Source organism: Ornithorhynchus anatinus, chromosome 20 (assembly GCF_004115215.2).
Source record: "Ornithorhynchus anatinus isolate Pmale09 chromosome 20, mOrnAna1.pri.v4, whole genome shotgun sequence".
Lineage (NCBI taxonomy): Eukaryota > Metazoa > Chordata > Mammalia > Monotremata > Ornithorhynchidae > Ornithorhynchus > Ornithorhynchus anatinus.
In genome coordinates, this window is record NC_041747.1 from 12,680,177 (window position 1) to 12,697,687 (window position 17,511).

A 17,511-nucleotide genomic window follows, 5' to 3' on the forward strand; every position below is an offset into this window, starting at 1 on the left:
CACTGCACTAAGCTGGAGAGTACAATACAACAGAATTAGCAGACACGTTCCCGAGTTTTCAGTCTAGATGGAAAGACAGACATTAATGTGGATAAAAATACCTATCATAACCATTTATTGATTGATCTGTGACTGTTCCAGATCACTGAGAAGTAGCGTGGCCTAGTGGGTGTCAGGTGGGCTGGGTCCTGATCTCGGCTCTGCCACTTGCCTGCTCTGTGGCCAAGGAGGAGTCGCTTAACTTTTCTGGGCCTCAGCTTCCTCATCCGTTAAAAGGGGATCAAATCCCTGTTCTCCCTCCAACTTAAACTGTGAGCCCCATGCGAGACAGAAACTACATCTTTATTCTAGTATTCGGCACAAAGTAAGGCTCTAACAAACACCACAATTAACACTATTATTATCACCATTGTTTTTAATGGTATTTGTTAAGCGCTTACTCCGAGTCAAACACCGTTCTGAGCATTGGGCTCGGTACCAGTTAACGCCATCCTCAAACTAATGATCCCCAAGATTTAATGGTTCTAGGAGTGACCTCCTCTACTGCACTCTCCCAAGCGCTCAGTACAGTGCTCTGCACATATATTAGTGGCCGTCTCTCCCTTTAGACTGCAAGCTTGCTGTGGGCAGGGAACACGTCTGTTTATTGTTCTATTGTACCCACCCAAACACTTAGTACAGTGCTCTGCACACAGTAAGAGCTCAATAAATACGACTGAATGACTGCCTTGCACACAGTAAGCACTCAATAAATACCATTGAATGAATGACTGCTTTGCACACAGTAATCGCTCAATAAATACGAATGACACAGTAAGCACTCAATAAACACCACCAGTTGACTGACTGACTGAAAAAACCTACAGTCCAATTCTATTTCCACTTGGGATTCCCTGATAAATATTGATAAATTCTCTGGCTCTTAGCACTGAATGGGGTCAACGACACTGATGGACCTCTAAGTGAACTGAATGTTTCAGGCAAAAGAGGCTAAAGGAATGCAAACTGTTTATAATTATCATTATCATCATTATTATTATTAGATTCCTACCAGATAATTCCTCCCCAGAGCAGGGAAAAGACAATGTAGAATAGCAGTGAGCCCCAGATGACAAAATGGTTTATCCAAGTCCAGTAGTGCGTATCTAGTGCAAGCTAAAAGGAGACAACATGGATGGTTGGTGTTGGTGTAATCGTCTAGATGAGGTGACATGGACTCAAAACAAAAGGCTGAAGAGAAATACACAATGATCCTTCAAGAATTAGCAAAGAATTACACTTTCGCCTAAGCTTTCCCGAGCAAAAGCGTCACCCGCACGGAGAGAGGTACCACGGCGGTGGGGGGCGACCTGTATCTTTCGCGTGACTTGAAACGGTCCTTCCCAGGCCGTGTGGATGAGCACGGGCCGACAGGCCCAGGGCACGCGACGAACCCGGACCGGGGAAAGAACGGGACTAGAAATGGACCTGCCCCAGCGCTTAGGACAATGCTTGGCACACAGTAAGCGCTTAACAGGTACCAGAATTATTATTATTACTACCAATCAGCATCATGGTGGAATGAAGAGAGCCTCGCTGGACCCTACCCCAGAGAGGTCCAGCTCTACCAGCTCGTTCTGGGCAGGGAATGTTTCTGTTGAGAGTTACAGCGTACTCTCCCGACCGCTTAGTACAGTGCTCTGCACACAGTCAGCGCTCAATAAATGCGACCGAATCACCAGTCAGCATCATGGAGAAAGCGGGAGAGAGCCCAGCTGGACTGAAAGGGAAGTTCCGTCTCTACCACTTGCCCAATGGGACCGTCCTAGGAGGTGACCCAGGGGTCAAGGGCAATTTAGGAGAGTTGAAGTGAGGCACAGAGAACATCTCTTCACAAGGAATGGCTTACCTTCAGCGTGACGGTAAACACCAAGACGGTGAACACCAACGTGCCGAAGGTCCAGTTACCAAGCATCTGTTGGGGGAACAGAAAAGGAAGCCCAAAGTGATCCTTGCGGCAGGTTTCCTGGTCCTCTCCTGGGAAATCAAGGGAATTGTTGACGGGGCAATTCATTGCTCTCGAGGGCAAAGTCCTTCCGACCGTAGGCAGGTTCAGAGGAAATATTTTGACCATGGGAACAAAAAGGAAATCATCAAGGAACAACATGCCATGGGACAGGGTGAGAATCCAGAGTCGTCTTTTGCCTGTCTTAATGGCGAAGCAGCGTGGCCTAGTGGAAAGAGCCCGGGCCTGGGAGTCAGAGGAGTTGGGATCTAATCCCGGCTCTGCCACGCCTCTGTGTCACCTTGGGCCAGTCACTTCACTGGGCCTCAGTTCCCTCATCTGTAAAATGGGGATTAAGACTGTGAGCCCCATGTGGGACAGGGACTGTGTCCAACCTGATTAGCGTGGAGGTGGATGGGCAATGGCTAGAGGTTATTGAGGAGTGGGGAAACGTGGATTGAACGTTTTTGTAGAAGAATTATCGGTGCAGCAGAGTGAAGTATTGACCGGTGTGTGGAGAGACAGGAGGCTGGGAGGTCAGCGAGGAGGCTGATGCAGGAGTCGAGGCAGGGTAGGAGCAGTTTGGATGGAAAAGGGTGGATATTAGTTCCGGTGTCAAGGACGAACCCAGCAGGATTTGATGATGGGTTGAATATGCGGGTTGAATGAGAGAGACGAGTCGAGGATAACACCAAGGTTAGGGGCTTGTGAGACAGGAAGGATAGTGGTGCCGTCTACAGTGATGGGAAAGTCACGGGAGGACAGAGTCTGGGTGGGAAGATGAGGAGTGCTGCTTTGGACAGTTAAGTGCTTAACAAGTATCATTAAAAAAACGGTGAGAGAGTCTTCTCAGCTACACACAGGTGCAAGCAGTTCTCAGTCAGTCGATCATATTTATTGCGTGCTTACTGTGTGCAGAGCACTGTATTAAGTGCTTGGGAGAGTACAATATAACAATATAATAGGCATATACCCTGACCAAACTAGAAACCATCCCACCCGACAACTACTTTTTGATATTGCTAACATTTAGTAGAGTTTGGTCGATGGCCATTTCTTCCGCCAAGTTATTAACTCTGATGCAGGGAACCGTCTCCACCGGGGTGGAATCCATTTGACTTTCAAAGAGTCCTGGTCAGAACTGCTCTCTAAAGACCGTCCTAGAACTCCATCTGCCTTCATTTGCCAGTGCTCAAGGACTAAAGCTTCCGATGCTTGACTAGAAAATCACTTCTGTCGGCAGGGATTCTTATTAGCTTTCCCCTGCCGAGTGAATGCCCTGCAGAATGCTGGACTGCAGTGAGACCACGGGCTGATTTGGGGGAGTCTAAGATCTCTTTCCCCCGCCTCAGGTTTGTACCTGGAGAGTTTCCAGTCCTCTACCGGTCTCGGCTACGGGAGGGAGAGTCGAGCAGAGGCCTACCCATTCCATTCCTAGCTAGGGCAGTGGCTAGCCTTTTGGAAGACAATCTGCTACAAGTCACAACTTACCCTTGCAGGGCAGCAGTGGCACGAGAGAGAGTCGAGGGCGGAGACTCGAGTTTACCGCGTGGAAGGTGGCAATGGGAAACCACTTCCGGATTTTGACCAAGAAAACTCTACGGATCCACTAGCAGAACGACCGCAGATGGAGAGCTGGGCGTTCTGGGAGAGGTGTCCGTGGTGTCGCTATGGGTCGGAAACGACTCGACGGCGTAAGACAAGATCTCTTTCGGGGAGGTCGTCTATTTTAGTGTCTCCCTTGCTAGATCGTAAGCTTCTTGAGGACAGGGTTTGTGTCTACCAACTCTCCCAAGTGCCAACTACAGTACTCTGTCCTGTGTAAATGCTCAATAAATATTATTGGCTGACTGACAGATAGCTCCGTTGGATTTCTATAGGGTACACGTACTTACCTTTGATCTTCTATACAACTTGGCGAGCAAATGGAAAAGGAGCAGTTAGACAAGCACACGGAAAATATTTTTAAGAAATATTTTATCTGTGGTGGGGTTCAAGAACACAGGAGAAGGAACAAAAGCACAGTCGCCTTACCATATGAGTGTTGGTGGTCATTAGCTGAGGGTAGGAAGAGAAGCAAGGAGCAAAAAGAAAAAAAAAAAGGCAAAACACAAATAAAATCAACTCAAAAATGCTTCGGTGTCAAACAACTTCAACGCCGGATATTTCTCAAAATGTGAATAATGCAAATAGATAAGCAAATAGTTTGATCCTAGGTGGAAAATACAGTGATTTCACACTATTTCCAAAGCACCGCATCATTTTGCCAAACCAAGGTCTGAAGAGCTAATACACAAGTAGGTATCGACAGCGCTAGGAACGCTTCCCAATTTATGCCTTGTTTTAGCTTTACGGCATATTGGTTTCAATTCTAGAACCCCGGCCTTCTTTACAGCACAAGTTCCTGGAAGGGAACATGAGAAATGGCAGGTGTGAGGGTAGGCCCAGGAGTTGCGAGGAACTGAGTTAATTGTTTTAAAAGCCACGAGGGGGATGCGGGGAGAGAAAAAAAAGGAGAAAGTCGAGAGGGTTTACCTGATCCCCAGATGAAGTCATCTGGGAGGGTCAACAAGTCCCACTTCGCTTCCCGTGACGGAGCCAATGAAACATTCCAAAGCCTTTCAGGGAACCCCCTCTGACTCAATATAAATGCATTAATGTAGCTCTTTCCTCATTTATAATTGACCGACGCAATTCTGGGTTCTTTGGGTTAAAAACAGGGTCCCCAGTGTCATTTCAACAACCACCCCCCATTTATAACATTATTCCTCAGGTCAAATTGGTTCTGACTTATAGCGTTTTGACTCCAGGTGGTGTTTTCAAGAGCCAGTTGGGTCAAAAATCTGAGGACTTCTCCTGATTAAATACCCCATATTACCTTCCAATGCTGGAAATCAACACGAATCAGTGTGAAAACCCACCTGCCCATTGCTGGTCACCGTCGTGTTTTCAAACATGAAATAAGCACCGAAGAAAAACACCAGAGCATCAAATACTCCGAGGAACGTCCAATAAATGAACAATCGCCAGCGGAGCAGAGAGTTCTTGGCGATATCCCTGGATGAAATGAAATTGGCAAACGTGAATACCTTATCAGCTGTAAGTTCATTGTGGGCAGGGAAAGAGTCTGTTTCTGGTTTTATTGTATTCTCCCAAGCGCTTAGTACAGTGCTCTGCCCATGCTACGTGCTCAATAAATACGATTGAACGAATGATTGGCATTTACTGAAACCCAGGAAAAAAATACCGGTCCAGGTGCTTAGAGCAGGAGATGAAGAAAAGAAATGGACCCATTTAACCCACCTTCTCCCTACCTCCCACCCCTGGGATTATATAAACATTCATCGAACTCGGATTTGCGTCTAAATTACTTTCCCCAGGCATTTCAACCGCCACAGACAGTAAACGTCTCCCCTGTATGTATTACAAGGTGGTGCTTGCATTGCCCTTTAGATGTTCCAGTTCCTATAAATGCGGAAGGGTGTCGCGCAAGCTGTGATCGAGGCACTTTACCTGTAGAGCGACGGGTCCCTCTTGAGCATATCTGTACTGACATGCTGCTCCATTAAACTGTACAAGAGGATAGGGAGGGAGGTGAAACTGATGTTGTACAGTGTTAGATACGCAGTATCATATAAAGGCTGGAGGAAGACAAGAAAAAGAACCAGATCGCGTTTTTCAAACACAGGCCCGCGAGGGGCCGAAGAATCAGTCCTCTCCACCCCTCGCTGCGGCTTTACGATCCAATGCGGTGCGGATGAGGATCGCAACACGCCTCCTTCTCTACGGCAGCACGCCGAAGTGTAGACCCATGGACTTCACTGTCAGAGGTTACCTCTCCCACCAAGAATGCTAGCCCCCTCACGCAGCACCTGCTAAATAACTGAGACTGCCCGGGCTCTGGAGCCTTACAGGATACGCAAGATAGCTTCCAAACTCACCTGTTGTGAAAATCCACAGAAGAACTGGTATAAAAACTGAGGGAAAATGAAGCAGACATTCTGAAACGACAAGGGTACGTGGTCATTAGCCCAAGTGGACGTGTATCTGTTTGCAAAGACGTCTACCCGCGTTCTTTCAGCCCATCTCCATCGATCGATTGATGGTATTTGAGTGCACACTGCGTGCAGAGCACTGTACTAGATGGATAGGCGAGATGACGGCAGTCAGATAAGACCTGACCCTATTTTAGGACCCAAAGGGATGGATCACTGCTATAGGGCGATGAAATCTTAGCTCTTATCCTCGGATGGGAAAATGCACAATAAAACCCGATCAGGGTGGTAAATCACACAGAGTAGCCCGGGAGAAAGAAACCCGGGCCTGGGAGTCAGAGGACCTGGGGTCATAATCCCGGCTCTGCCGCTTGCCTGCTGCGTGACTTGAGGCCAGTCACTTTGCTTCTCTGTGCCACCATTTCCTCATCTGTAAAATGGAGATCAAATACTGTTCCCCCTCCTACTCAGAAGTGTGCTCTTTGCGGGGCAGGGACTGTGTCTGACCTGATAATCATGTGTCTACCTCAGTGCTTAGTACAGTGCCTGATACAGAGGAAGTTCTTCACAAATATCATTTTATAAAATAGGAAAACAAATGGTTTTAAAAGAGAATCCACCAGGGGGGAAGGTAGAGAAAGGGCAGAGCAGGTGGGAGCTATCCTTAGGTCACTGGTTCGACTCCGGTTCGAAGGACCCTTCACTCAGAGAAGCAGTGTGGCCTGGTGGCTAGAGCACGGGGCCCGGGAGTCACAAGACCTGGGTTCTAATCCCAGCTCCGCCACTTGTCTGCTGTGTGACTTTGGGCAAATCACTTAACTTCTCTGGGCCTCAGTTCCCTCATCTGTAAAACAGGGATTAAGACTGTGAGCCCCATATGGGATAACCTGATTCCCTTGTATCTACCCCAGTGTTTAGAACAGTGCTTGGCACATAGTAAGCGCTTAAACAAATACCAACATTATTATATTCTCCCAAGTGTTTCGTACAGTGCTCTGCACACAGTATGCACTCAATAAATACCGCCGATTAAGTGAGATTGAGAAGGGGGACTGAAAGACTGAGTAGGTGTCCCATTTATGCTAATTCTGTTGAAATGGACTCTCCCAAGTGCTTAATACAGTGCTCTGAACATAGGAAGTGCTTAAATACCAACCTCGCTATTATCATTATTGATATATTATTATATAATATGATGATGATAATAATAATAATAGTAAAGAAGTGAATACCGCAAATCCAGCCCCTACCTTATAAAAGAAGTATTGCACTAGTTCGGAAATCCTAATGTAGTAAAAATGCCCGTGAACCAGAAGCATCTTCTTCAAATGCTTAAATTTGGGTATTGCATAATCGCTGTTCCTTGCGGCCTGCCGGCCTTCTTTTCCGATGACGCCTGGAAGAGAAGTGAGGTGTTGACAATACGCCGACAGCGAATGACCCTCAGAGGCCGGGCCGTGATATCGGCGGAGCCACTGACGGGCGAAGCCACAGTTCCCGGGGGGCAATAGGGACCGCTCCAACAAAAACGCCACTTCCCAAATCTGCCCCTCTTAGGCTTTTCTTGGCGGGATCGGAAATGCCACCGGGAAGCGTTCAGTTGTTCGAAAGGAAGGGTTAAGGGACGGCACACTCACCTATGCCCACGTGTGCTTCTAAAATCATACTGACATCATTCGCCCCATCGCCAACTGCTAGTGTAATTGGGTGCTCCTTTGAAAATTTAATCAACTTCACAATCTGGAAGAGAAACATTAAAACAAACTCTTCTCTGGTCTCTTAGCTTTCGATGTGGGCAAAAGGCAGCCCCCTGCATCCTATCGCTACCCAAACAAGTTAAACGATATAAGCCCAAATTGCAGAAAGTTAAGTGACCCAATCCCTGCTTATTCCACTTGACTAAATTTGAGGTTGTTGGGATGACAGTAACTAGAAAAAAAAAAAAGTTCTGATCACCAAAGAGTTGGATCGTGTCCCTGCCTGATGTAGCCAAATTTAAACTCCGATGATCGGAAACAGTCTTGCTATCGGCTTCTATCTGTGCGACTTGAAAAATCTCAAATTGAAAATTAAAGCCAGTGCTTCACAATTAGGGTTCATTTCCCAGTGACATCACCTACTTAATTCAATTATTATTCATCAAGGCTCCCACTGTAGCCAACTACCAAGGGAAGATGAGTCAATTAATTTGGTTCATTAGAAACGTTCATATACCAATTACGTGGCAGCCATTAGATAGCCTCTTCCCTCAGTATAACACACAGCTCCTAGCCTGGCATGACTGCATTCCCAAAGACCATCACAGGACTCTGCTTTGGCTGGAGGATCTGGTTATCTTTCTACCCTTTTATCTTTTCTCCCCCCCACCATCTCTCACGTTCAGAAAGAGGGCGTTCACGATGCTCGCGTCTGAAACTGATCCGAGCTAAATCCCGGCCAAGCGACAATCAAAACTACACTAATTTATCTCGGTAACGGAATCGGAAGAGGCGGCTCAAACCTGGGCCTTCTGTAACGGTGCCATTCTACAGCAGAGCACCGCGCTACAGTTCCTGCAGATATCGAGGAAAAGCTCTCTGTAGTTACTAGTGCTTCCATCCTCTCTCGGTTTCATTATTAAGGACAATGCCGCTCCGTCGATGATTAAACCGTAATCTTGCATATCCGCAGAGAGCCTGTGGGAGAATGAAAAGGGGATAGCATGTTAAAAACCAAAACTATCCCTTTTAAGGAAGAAAGACTCTCACATTGCCCCTGTCTACAGTTTATTTCAATGTCTGTCTCCTCCTGTAGACTGTAAGCTCATTGTGGGCAGGGAACATGTATAACAACTGTTACATTGTACTCTCCTAGGTGCTTAGTACAATGCTCTGCACATGGTAAACACTCCATAAATATCACTGATCGACTGATTATGCTGACCAAGTGGATGAGATGAGGGTGCAAAAAATGATAATTAGGGTATTTGTTAAGGGCTTTCTACATGCCGGGCACTGTACTAAGCCTGGATTCAAGGAAATCAGGTTGGACGGAGTCACCTTCCCATGTGGGCTCACGGCCTCAGTCCCCATTTTACAGATGAGGTAACTGAGGCATAGAGAAGTAAAATGACTTGCCCATGGTCACACAGCAGACAAGTGCCTGAGCCAAGCTGAAATCTCCCATGCCTTTCGGAATTCTACAGACCGGAAGCTCGCTGTGGGCAGGGAATGAGTCTACCGACTGTATTATACTGGACTCTCCCAAGCGCTTAGTACAGTGCCCCGCACACAGTAAGCACTCAATAAACCTCACCGTTCGACTGATTAATTGGCATACATCCTGCTTTATTTAGTGTCTTCCTGTGCAGTCCTAAGAGTCGGGAGGCAGGATATCTCGAGGCTCTTTCCAGACCAAGAATATCTGCACAACAAACTTTCTAGCAGCGAAAAAGAGATGGCTATCTTTGCCCTCTCCCAAGCGCTCGGCACAGCGCTGGAGTTACGGCTGACTTCGAGGGCGAACCGGCGCCTCACCCTGAGAAGTTGTCCCGCGTCAAACTGCCACTGTAGCGCAGGACGGTCTTGCTGAGCTCGAAGAGCACGTCGTGTAAACTCTGCTCCTCGATCTTCTGGGTCGTCAGCTCCAGCAGCTGCGTGTTCCTCCTGAAGAGTTTGCAGGCGTAGCAGGTGGCCGCGGCCGTCTCCATCTTGTCCCCCGTGAGGACCCAGACCTTGATGCCGGCTTTCTGCAGCGCTTCGATGGTGTCCGCGGCCTTTTCCTGCAGCCTAGGGGAGGGGAACCGGGAAGGGAGGAGAAGGGAATGAAGCCCGCGGAAAGGAAGACCTTCCGAGCCTTTCCGGGGATGGCCCCTAGTTCCTCGGGGTCCTAAGGGAAGAGGACGCGTCAGAGTGAGGACGCCAATTCTGCCGCTAATAATAATAAGATTACTATTATGGTGTTTGTTAAGCGCTTACTATGTTCCCAACAGTGTATTAAGTGCCGAGGTGGATACAAGCAAATGGGGTGGGACGTAGTCCCACAGTCTCGACCCCCGTTTTACGGATGAGGTAACTGAGGCACATAGAAGTGAAGTAGCTTGCCCAAGGCCACACAGCAGATAAGTGGCAGAGCGGGGCTAAGAACCCAGGACCTCCTGAGTGCCAGGCCCGGGCTCTATCTACTCGGCCACGCTGCTTCTGTAGGTTCGATCTAGGTGATAGGAGGTACTTAACCGGTCTTCCACGGCCGTGGCTCCGAGGAGAACGAGTTTCTTCTCTATTTGCTCATAGGCCTCGGCCAGTTTCTTTTCCCGATCTTGAAGTGCCACTTTGGCCGCCTGCAACAGCTTATACACGCCTTCGTACTCTTCCTGGGTGAATTTTTTATAGGCGACGCATAAAGTCCGCAGCCCCTCCTGGAGGATGAATTAAAAACACAAGACTCATTTACATTTGCTCAGGAAAGGATAATAATAATAATAATTTTGGTATTCATTAAGCCCTTACTATGTGCCAGGCATTGTACTAATTAGAGAAGCAGCGTGGTTTAGTGGATAGAGCACGTGCCTGGGAGTCAGAAGGACCTGTGTTTTAATCCCGGCTCCGCCACTTGTCTGCTGCTGTGTGACTTCAGGCAAGTCACTTCATTCCTTTAGGCCTCAGTTTCCTCATCTGGAAAATGGGAATTAAGGCTGTGAGCCCCACGTGGGACAGGCACTATGTTCAACCCAATTTCTCTAGTTGGCCCAGATCAAAACCAGCAACTATGGCTCACAGTCTTAATCACCATTTTACAGATGAGGAAACTGAGGCTCAGAGAGCAATAGATTAGGATAATTAGGAGGAAGAAGCTCGATGTAACGGTCCAACAAATATAGTGTAAAAAGGCTGGGGAAATACCAGTGCTTAGAACAGTGCTTGGCACATAGTAAGCGCTTAAATGCCAGATTATTATTGTTATTAAGCTCCTTGTGGGCAGAGATCATGCCTACCAACTCAACTACCCTATACTTTCCCAGGCGCTTAGTACAGTGCTCTGCACACAGGGAGTGCTCAGGAAATACCGGTGACTGACTGTAGAGATGTGACTGACTGTGGAGCTTAATCGGGAAATGCCTCCTGGAGAAGGTGGGGTTTCCCAAGTGCTTCGTTCAGTGCTTTGCGCAAAGTAAGCCCTCAATACATATTACTGATTGACTGACTGGATTTCAGAAGGGCTTTAAAGAAAGAAGTGAAGGGCATTTCCTTGGTTGTTCATCCCCCTTTTCAAAAAAGTCTACTAACTTACTAGTAGAGGGGGAAAAAAAGAAAATATGGAGACTGTTGGCAGATGTTGGAAAGGAGGACCTTAGAGAAACTTGACCAAAAGGCAGAAATTCTATCCTGGTTTTGATCTGGGCCAACTAGAGAAATTTTCAGACCAAAAAAGATCACCTCCAGGACTTTTTCTAGTTTGAAAACCATAGAGTTCCTTTGGGCCTCCTGGAAAACATTTATGAGCAATGTAGTTCCAGTGGCCTGAAGGACCTGGGAATAGTTTGATTTTTAGTACTGTCTCCACAAGTCAGAACCAATCTTTTGGCAATTTTTCCAACTGGCAATGGGAGGGAAAGAGTAAAATCTCTAAATCCAATGGAACAAACTGTCTATTCTGGGAAAACAGCTTAACAAATACCATAAACAAAAGAACAAAACGGGAAGCCTTCCCCGACTAATCTCTCACCTCTCCACCCGATTTTTTCTCCGTTCTGGGTCACCTGGCACTTGAGTCCATTACCCCCAAACCCTTTGCTCTGTAGCACTTATAGACATCACCTCTGTTGCTTCCTTTACCTGCAATCTATTTTAATTTCTCCTGTGAGCAGGGACCGTGTCTACCATCTCCGGTCCTGGATTCCCCCAAGTTCTTAGAACGGTGCTCGGCAGACCGAAGGTGCTCGATAAAAACCGTTTATTGACTGATTGCTCTTACCACTGCATTGCGCTCCACTCTGGATTGGATTTGATCAACTTTGCCTTCTGCCACTCTGGGAAATATCGAAGAATCTGCTCCTTTGCAAAACAGAAAGATTTCACCTAGGAAGGAGAAAACAAAATATAAGAACCCTAACATTCAACTGGGACTCACTCAAGCTTTTATAGTTTTTAATTTGCGTGACGGCCAGTGGCGGCAACGAGGTCTGCTTCCGGCTTTGTTTTCCAAAGCTTTCGAGAAGCAGTGCGGCCTAGTGGAAAGAGCCCGGGCCTGAGAGTCAGAAAGCCCTGGGTTCTAATCCCGGCTCCGCCCCTTGACTGTTGTGTTAACAACAAATATTGTTATTGTTGGTGTTATTGCTGTTAGTCTTATGCACACATGGGCCTCTCCATCCATCCTAGGAAGTGTTCAAAAAAGTTTCCCTGCACTTTTTCGAGAGGAGAAATGTGCACATCTCACCTGAAACCGATTTGACAATCACACTCATTCGCCTCCGCACTGAATCAAAACTCAGAACCTCTAGCAATTCGAACCTGAAATGGAGGAAGAGATCATAAAGCATATCTGCTCTTCTCTTTTTTTTCTAGTTCCCACATTCATTCAATAGTATTTATTGAGCGCTTACTATGTGCAGAGCACTGTACTAAGCGCTTGGGATGAACAAGTTGGCAACAGATAGAGACAGTCCCTGCCGTTTGACGGGCTTACAGTCTAATCGGGGGAGACGGACAGACAAGAACAATGGCACTAAACAGCGTCAAGGGGAAGAACATCTCGTAAAAACAATGGCAACTAAATAGAATCAAGGCGATGTACAATTCATTAACAAAATAAATAGGGTAACGAAAATATATACAGTTGAGCGGACAGCTATCATTTTTCTTCACATGGTGAAAACACTAAATAACGGGCAAAGATGACTCCTAAAACCTAGGGGAAAACTAATTCCAGTAACTGGAGGAAGACTGAGAAACAACTAAGAGTGGAAGAAAGGCTGGACAGGGAAGTGCAGGCACATGACACACGATATCCATTTCTCTTATTGTACATATAACAATTCATTCGATCATATTTATTGAGCACTCACTGTGTGCCGAGCACTCAACTGAGCGCTTGGGAAAGTACGATACAACAAAAATCAGACACAGTCCCAGACATTCGTGAAGTGCTTATTATGTGCCAAGCACTGTACTGGATCCAATACAAACAGTTCAGACACAGTCCTTTTACCAAATATAAGACTCCCCATCTAAGAAAGAGAGGGTTTGAAGGTGTTCGATTCATTCATATTTGAGAATAATAAGAATTGTGGTATTCGTTAAGTGCTTTCTATGTGCCAAGCTCTGTACTAATCGCTGGTGCGGATACAAGAAAATTGGGTTGGACACAGTCATGTGTGTGTAATTTTATTTATTTGTACTGATGTCCGTCTCGCCCCTTCTAGACTGTAAACTTATTGTGGGCAGGGAATGTCACTGTTTATTGTTGTACTGTACTTTCCCAAATGCTTAATACAGTGCTCTGCACACAGTAAGTGCTTAATAAATACAATTGAATGAATGAATATGAAGATGTTCCAGGCCAGAGGCCCCACCATTTCCCCGCTGTGTTACCTCTTTATGCCTTTCCTCATCTGTAAAATGGGAACTATCTCTTTTCATTCCCTTTTTAGACTGAGCCCTCGTGACACTGCATCTGATCTGATTATCCAGTATCGACCCCAGAGCTTAGCTAGTAAGCACTTAGGAAATACTTCTACTCTTATTAGTTGCTGGGTATGGGGTGATTCAAGTGACCTGTCCAGGGATCGATCCTTCCTTACACCCGCATTTTTATATACTCACCTCTCGATATCATTGTCCCGATTCAGAATCTCCATGTAATTGTCCTTCAGCCGGAGATACGTAAAACCCAGCCTGCAGGTGAAATGAAGGCAGCAATTTCAAAAGGGGGGGCCTGATCTCCAAATGAAGAATTAATGCTGCAAACCACAAATGCCTTGCTTTCCTTTCTACCATGATCTAGAGAGCTTTGGGCAACTCTGAAGTTTTGTGTAACTTCCCCAGTAAGGCAGCTACGAAGGCAGTGAATCAAAAAACGACGACGATGAATAAAAAAACTACCTATAAAACTTTGATCATCTCCCAACATCTCCATGAGCCCAATCCTGTCAAGGGCCTGAAGAAACTCCATAATACTCAGTCAATCGTACTTACTGAGCACTTACTGTGTGCAGAGCACTGTACTAAACACTTGGGAGAGTACAATGTAATAACAGACACATTCCCTGCCCACAAAGTGTTTATAGTCTAGAGGGGAGACAGACATTAATATGAATAAATAAATTACCAATATGGCCATAAATGCTGCGAATCTGGGGTTGGGGGAATGAATAAAGGGAACAAGTCAAGGAGACGCAGAAGAGAGTGGGAGAAGAGGGAGGGCTTAGTCAGGGAAGGCCTCTTCGAAGAGATGTGCTTTTTTTGAAGCCGGGGAAAGTAACCGTCCGTCAGTCCCTCCTGTGACTCACGGAACTATGCTAACGGGTATGGCTAAAAGATCCTTTTCCTCTGGACGCTACGTCGTTCCAAAAGGCAGATTTTACTTTGATTCTTTGAGGCCCAGAAACTAAGACGGAGACATCGACCTCTGAATCCCTTCGACCAATGCCACCTCGTCTGGCGAGCTGGAGATGTAGACACAGGATCGTCCTGACTGAGGTGATTTCTTGGGTCCGTCGGTGGTGTCGTCCTCTTTCACCTGGACGGTGTGACAGAGGCAGAGAGCCCGAAAAAACAGCTCTTCTCTCTCCTGTTCAAGTGAAATAGGAAAAAAAAAAAGATGGGGCTGGAGGCTTCCGATCTTATTCGATAGAAACAGCACGTCCCAGTGGATAGCATGGCCTTGGAAGTCAGGAGGACTGGACTCTAATCCCGACTGCGCCCTTGTCCGCTGTGTGATCTTGAGCAAGTCATTTCACTTCTGTGTACCTCTGTTACTTCGTCTATTAAATGGGGATTGAGACTGGGAGCCCCATGTGGGACATGGACTGTATCCAACCTGATTAACTTGTATCTATCCCAGCGCTTAGGATAATGTGTGGCACGTGGTAAGTGCTTAACAAATACCATAGACGACAACAGCTTAAAATGTCACAATTGTTATTATTAAGGATGAGCCTTGGGCCAGTTGTGAAGACTTTGGGACCGGAACTTAATAATCGCGGAACTGATTAAAGGACTGAATCAATAGTATTGATTGAGCATTGACTGTGTGCACAGCACTGTATTAACCGCTTGGGAGAGTACACGATAAGAGGTGGTAGACAGGTCCCTGGCCCACGATGAGCTTGTTAAATCTCATCCTTGAAAAGCCCTTTTGGGAGAGGGGGCGGATTATTAATTAGCAGGCTACTTCTCCCAGTGCCCCTTAGACCCTGCTCGAAGGCGGGGAAGGAGAGAAGGGACCTGAACTTAAAGAGTGGAAAATATTAACCGCTTATAGGATACCAATTCAAGCACAAGGGCAACGCAGAGGGGAGCGGGAGTGGGGAAATTGAGGTCTTTAGTCAGGGAAGTCCTCTGGGAGGAGGTGTGATTTTAATAAGGTGGGGAAAGCGATGGTTTTGGGGAGAGTGATGGTCTGTCAGACGCTAGGCTCTAAGGTGGTTGTGGGCAGGGAACTTGTCTACCAACTCTGTTGCACTGTACTTTCCTAGTGCTGTGTGCAGAGTAAGTGCTCAGTAACAACCAGAGATTGATTAATCTTGTATTTAACAGAGTACTTGCCACATAATACCTATAATAATAATAATGACAAGGATACTACTATTAATCCTACTAACTAAAAAAGAGACCAAATGATACTCTGGAATTCTATATCTATGTCACAAGTAATACCTTTTTCCTTATCACAGTATTTTACAGTTTAGGTCCCTTCCCTACATTCGCTGTGAAATCTCCACAGACGGAGAGTTCGGTGAATAAAACCCTTGCCTTTTCCCCACAAGAGACCATCACAGGGTCACCGATCCCAGAGATGACACCGATTTAGATTTCCTCCTCTCAAAAGGAAAGCGTCTCGGCGGATGCTCAACCTACTTTTCCACTTACTCCCGGCGAACAATCGATCATGTCTATGCCGGCGGAGTCAGGGAGGATCTGCCCGTTACAGATGACGTTAGGCACGTAGACATGGCCTTCGATGCAGCACTCGATGAACTCCATGTTGTTTTCTGTCAGAGTGCCCGTCTTGTCTGTGAAGATGTATTCAACCTGAAAAACACAGCAAACGTAGTAAGCCCTTAGTACAGCGCTCTGCGCATAGTATGATATACCTTAATAATATACATTAATATGAATAAATAAATTACCAATATGGACATAAATGCTGTGGATCTGGGGTTGGGGGAATGAATAAAGGGAACAAGTCAAGGAGACTCAGAAGAGAGTGGGAGAAGAGGAAGGGAGGGCTTAGTCAGGGAAGGCCTCTTGGACCAAAATAAACCAACCCTCCCCCCCACAAAAAAAAACCCAACCCACACAAAACACATTTACATTTCTGCCCTACTGCTGTTCCTGGCAATGGTAACAACTAGGTTCCTGGTCTATTTTGAAAGAAGAAAAGGAATAACAGCCACGATCTGTGGGGCTTTGTTGCTCATAAACATGCCTCAGACTGTGTTCTTGTAAAAACAATGAATAATGAATGCTGCTGTTTCCCCAAATAGACTTCTCCATCCCATAAAGGCTTTGTGTAGGTCAGAGTCAGGAGGGCTCAGAGCTACTGCTTAGACCTTGAACAGAGAGCTATAAGGGAGTAATTCTCTTAGATGTGATGTCCAAAGAACCACGTGGGACTTTTTAAATGAAACGGCCAGTTTGGTTGCAAGATTTCCCCAAACTCTTCTCGGGGTAATATACAAATATAAGCAACTTCTACATACCTGCCCCAACTCTTCATTCAGGTCAGAGGTGTTCACTAGTGGCCCTTCACCCGTTTCTTCATCGAACATTTCTTCATCCCAAGTCAGAAAATAGGAGCCAAGGAATTTCTGCATTTCGACTGTGACATACATAGACACTGGAATGATGTAGTTGAAAAGTACCATGAATGCAAGGAAATCGGTGAAAGCTCTGAGGAACTGAAAAGAAACAAAAGGCAAATCAGTAATTTTCTTGAATTCAATCACAGGTCAAAACCTCACAAATTAAAATAATAATAATAATAATGATGGTATTTGTTAAGCGCTTACTATGTGCCAAGCACTGTTCTAAGCACTGGGGAAGATACAAGGTAATCAGGTTGTCCCATTTGCTGCTCACACTTTTAATCCCCATTTTCCAGATGAGGCAACTGAGGCCCAGACAAGTTCGTGGCTTCCCCAAGGTCACACACAGACAAGGGGTGGAGTCAGGATTAGAACCCACATCCTCTGACTCCCAAGCCCGTACTCTTTCCACTAAGCCACACTGCTTCTCTATTGTACCGCTCAGGGGTTTCGGCTTCTTGACGAGCACGCTCTACACACCACTTGAGCATCGGTCTTGTCTTATGCCATCGAGTCGCCTCCGACCC

The 17,511-nt window shown here is 46.3% G+C and overlaps 1 protein-coding gene across 10 annotated transcripts in view; it reads right to left on the reverse strand.

Moving 5' to 3' along the window:
• Window positions 1-17,511, reverse strand: part of ATP11A (ATPase phospholipid transporting 11A) — a 103,654-nt gene that overhangs the window by 12,819 nt on the left and 73,324 nt on the right. For 3 of the 10 annotated variants that reach the window (XM_029048217.2, XM_029048219.2, XM_029048220.2), the window contains exons 12-28: window positions 16,880-17,077; window positions 16,035-16,208; window positions 14,582-14,745; window positions 13,779-13,850; window positions 12,394-12,467; window positions 11,932-12,035; window positions 10,194-10,375; window positions 9,495-9,746; window positions 8,480-8,654; window positions 7,617-7,719; window positions 7,230-7,375; window positions 5,926-5,985; window positions 5,498-5,625; window positions 4,906-5,041; window positions 4,019-4,042; window positions 1,889-1,954; window positions 1,052-1,155 (exon numbers count right to left, since the gene is read on the reverse strand). In XM_029048217.2, coding sequence (XP_028904050.1) covers window positions 1,052-1,155; window positions 1,889-1,954; window positions 4,019-4,042; window positions 4,906-5,041; window positions 5,498-5,625; window positions 5,926-5,985; window positions 7,230-7,375; window positions 7,617-7,719; window positions 8,480-8,654; window positions 9,495-9,746; window positions 10,194-10,375; window positions 11,932-12,035; window positions 12,394-12,467; window positions 13,779-13,850; window positions 14,582-14,745; window positions 16,035-16,208; window positions 16,880-17,077 — 2,162 coding nt within the window. The other 7 variants (XR_003753924.2, XR_003753923.2, XR_003753925.2 and 4 more) reach the window with 4 other exon arrangements.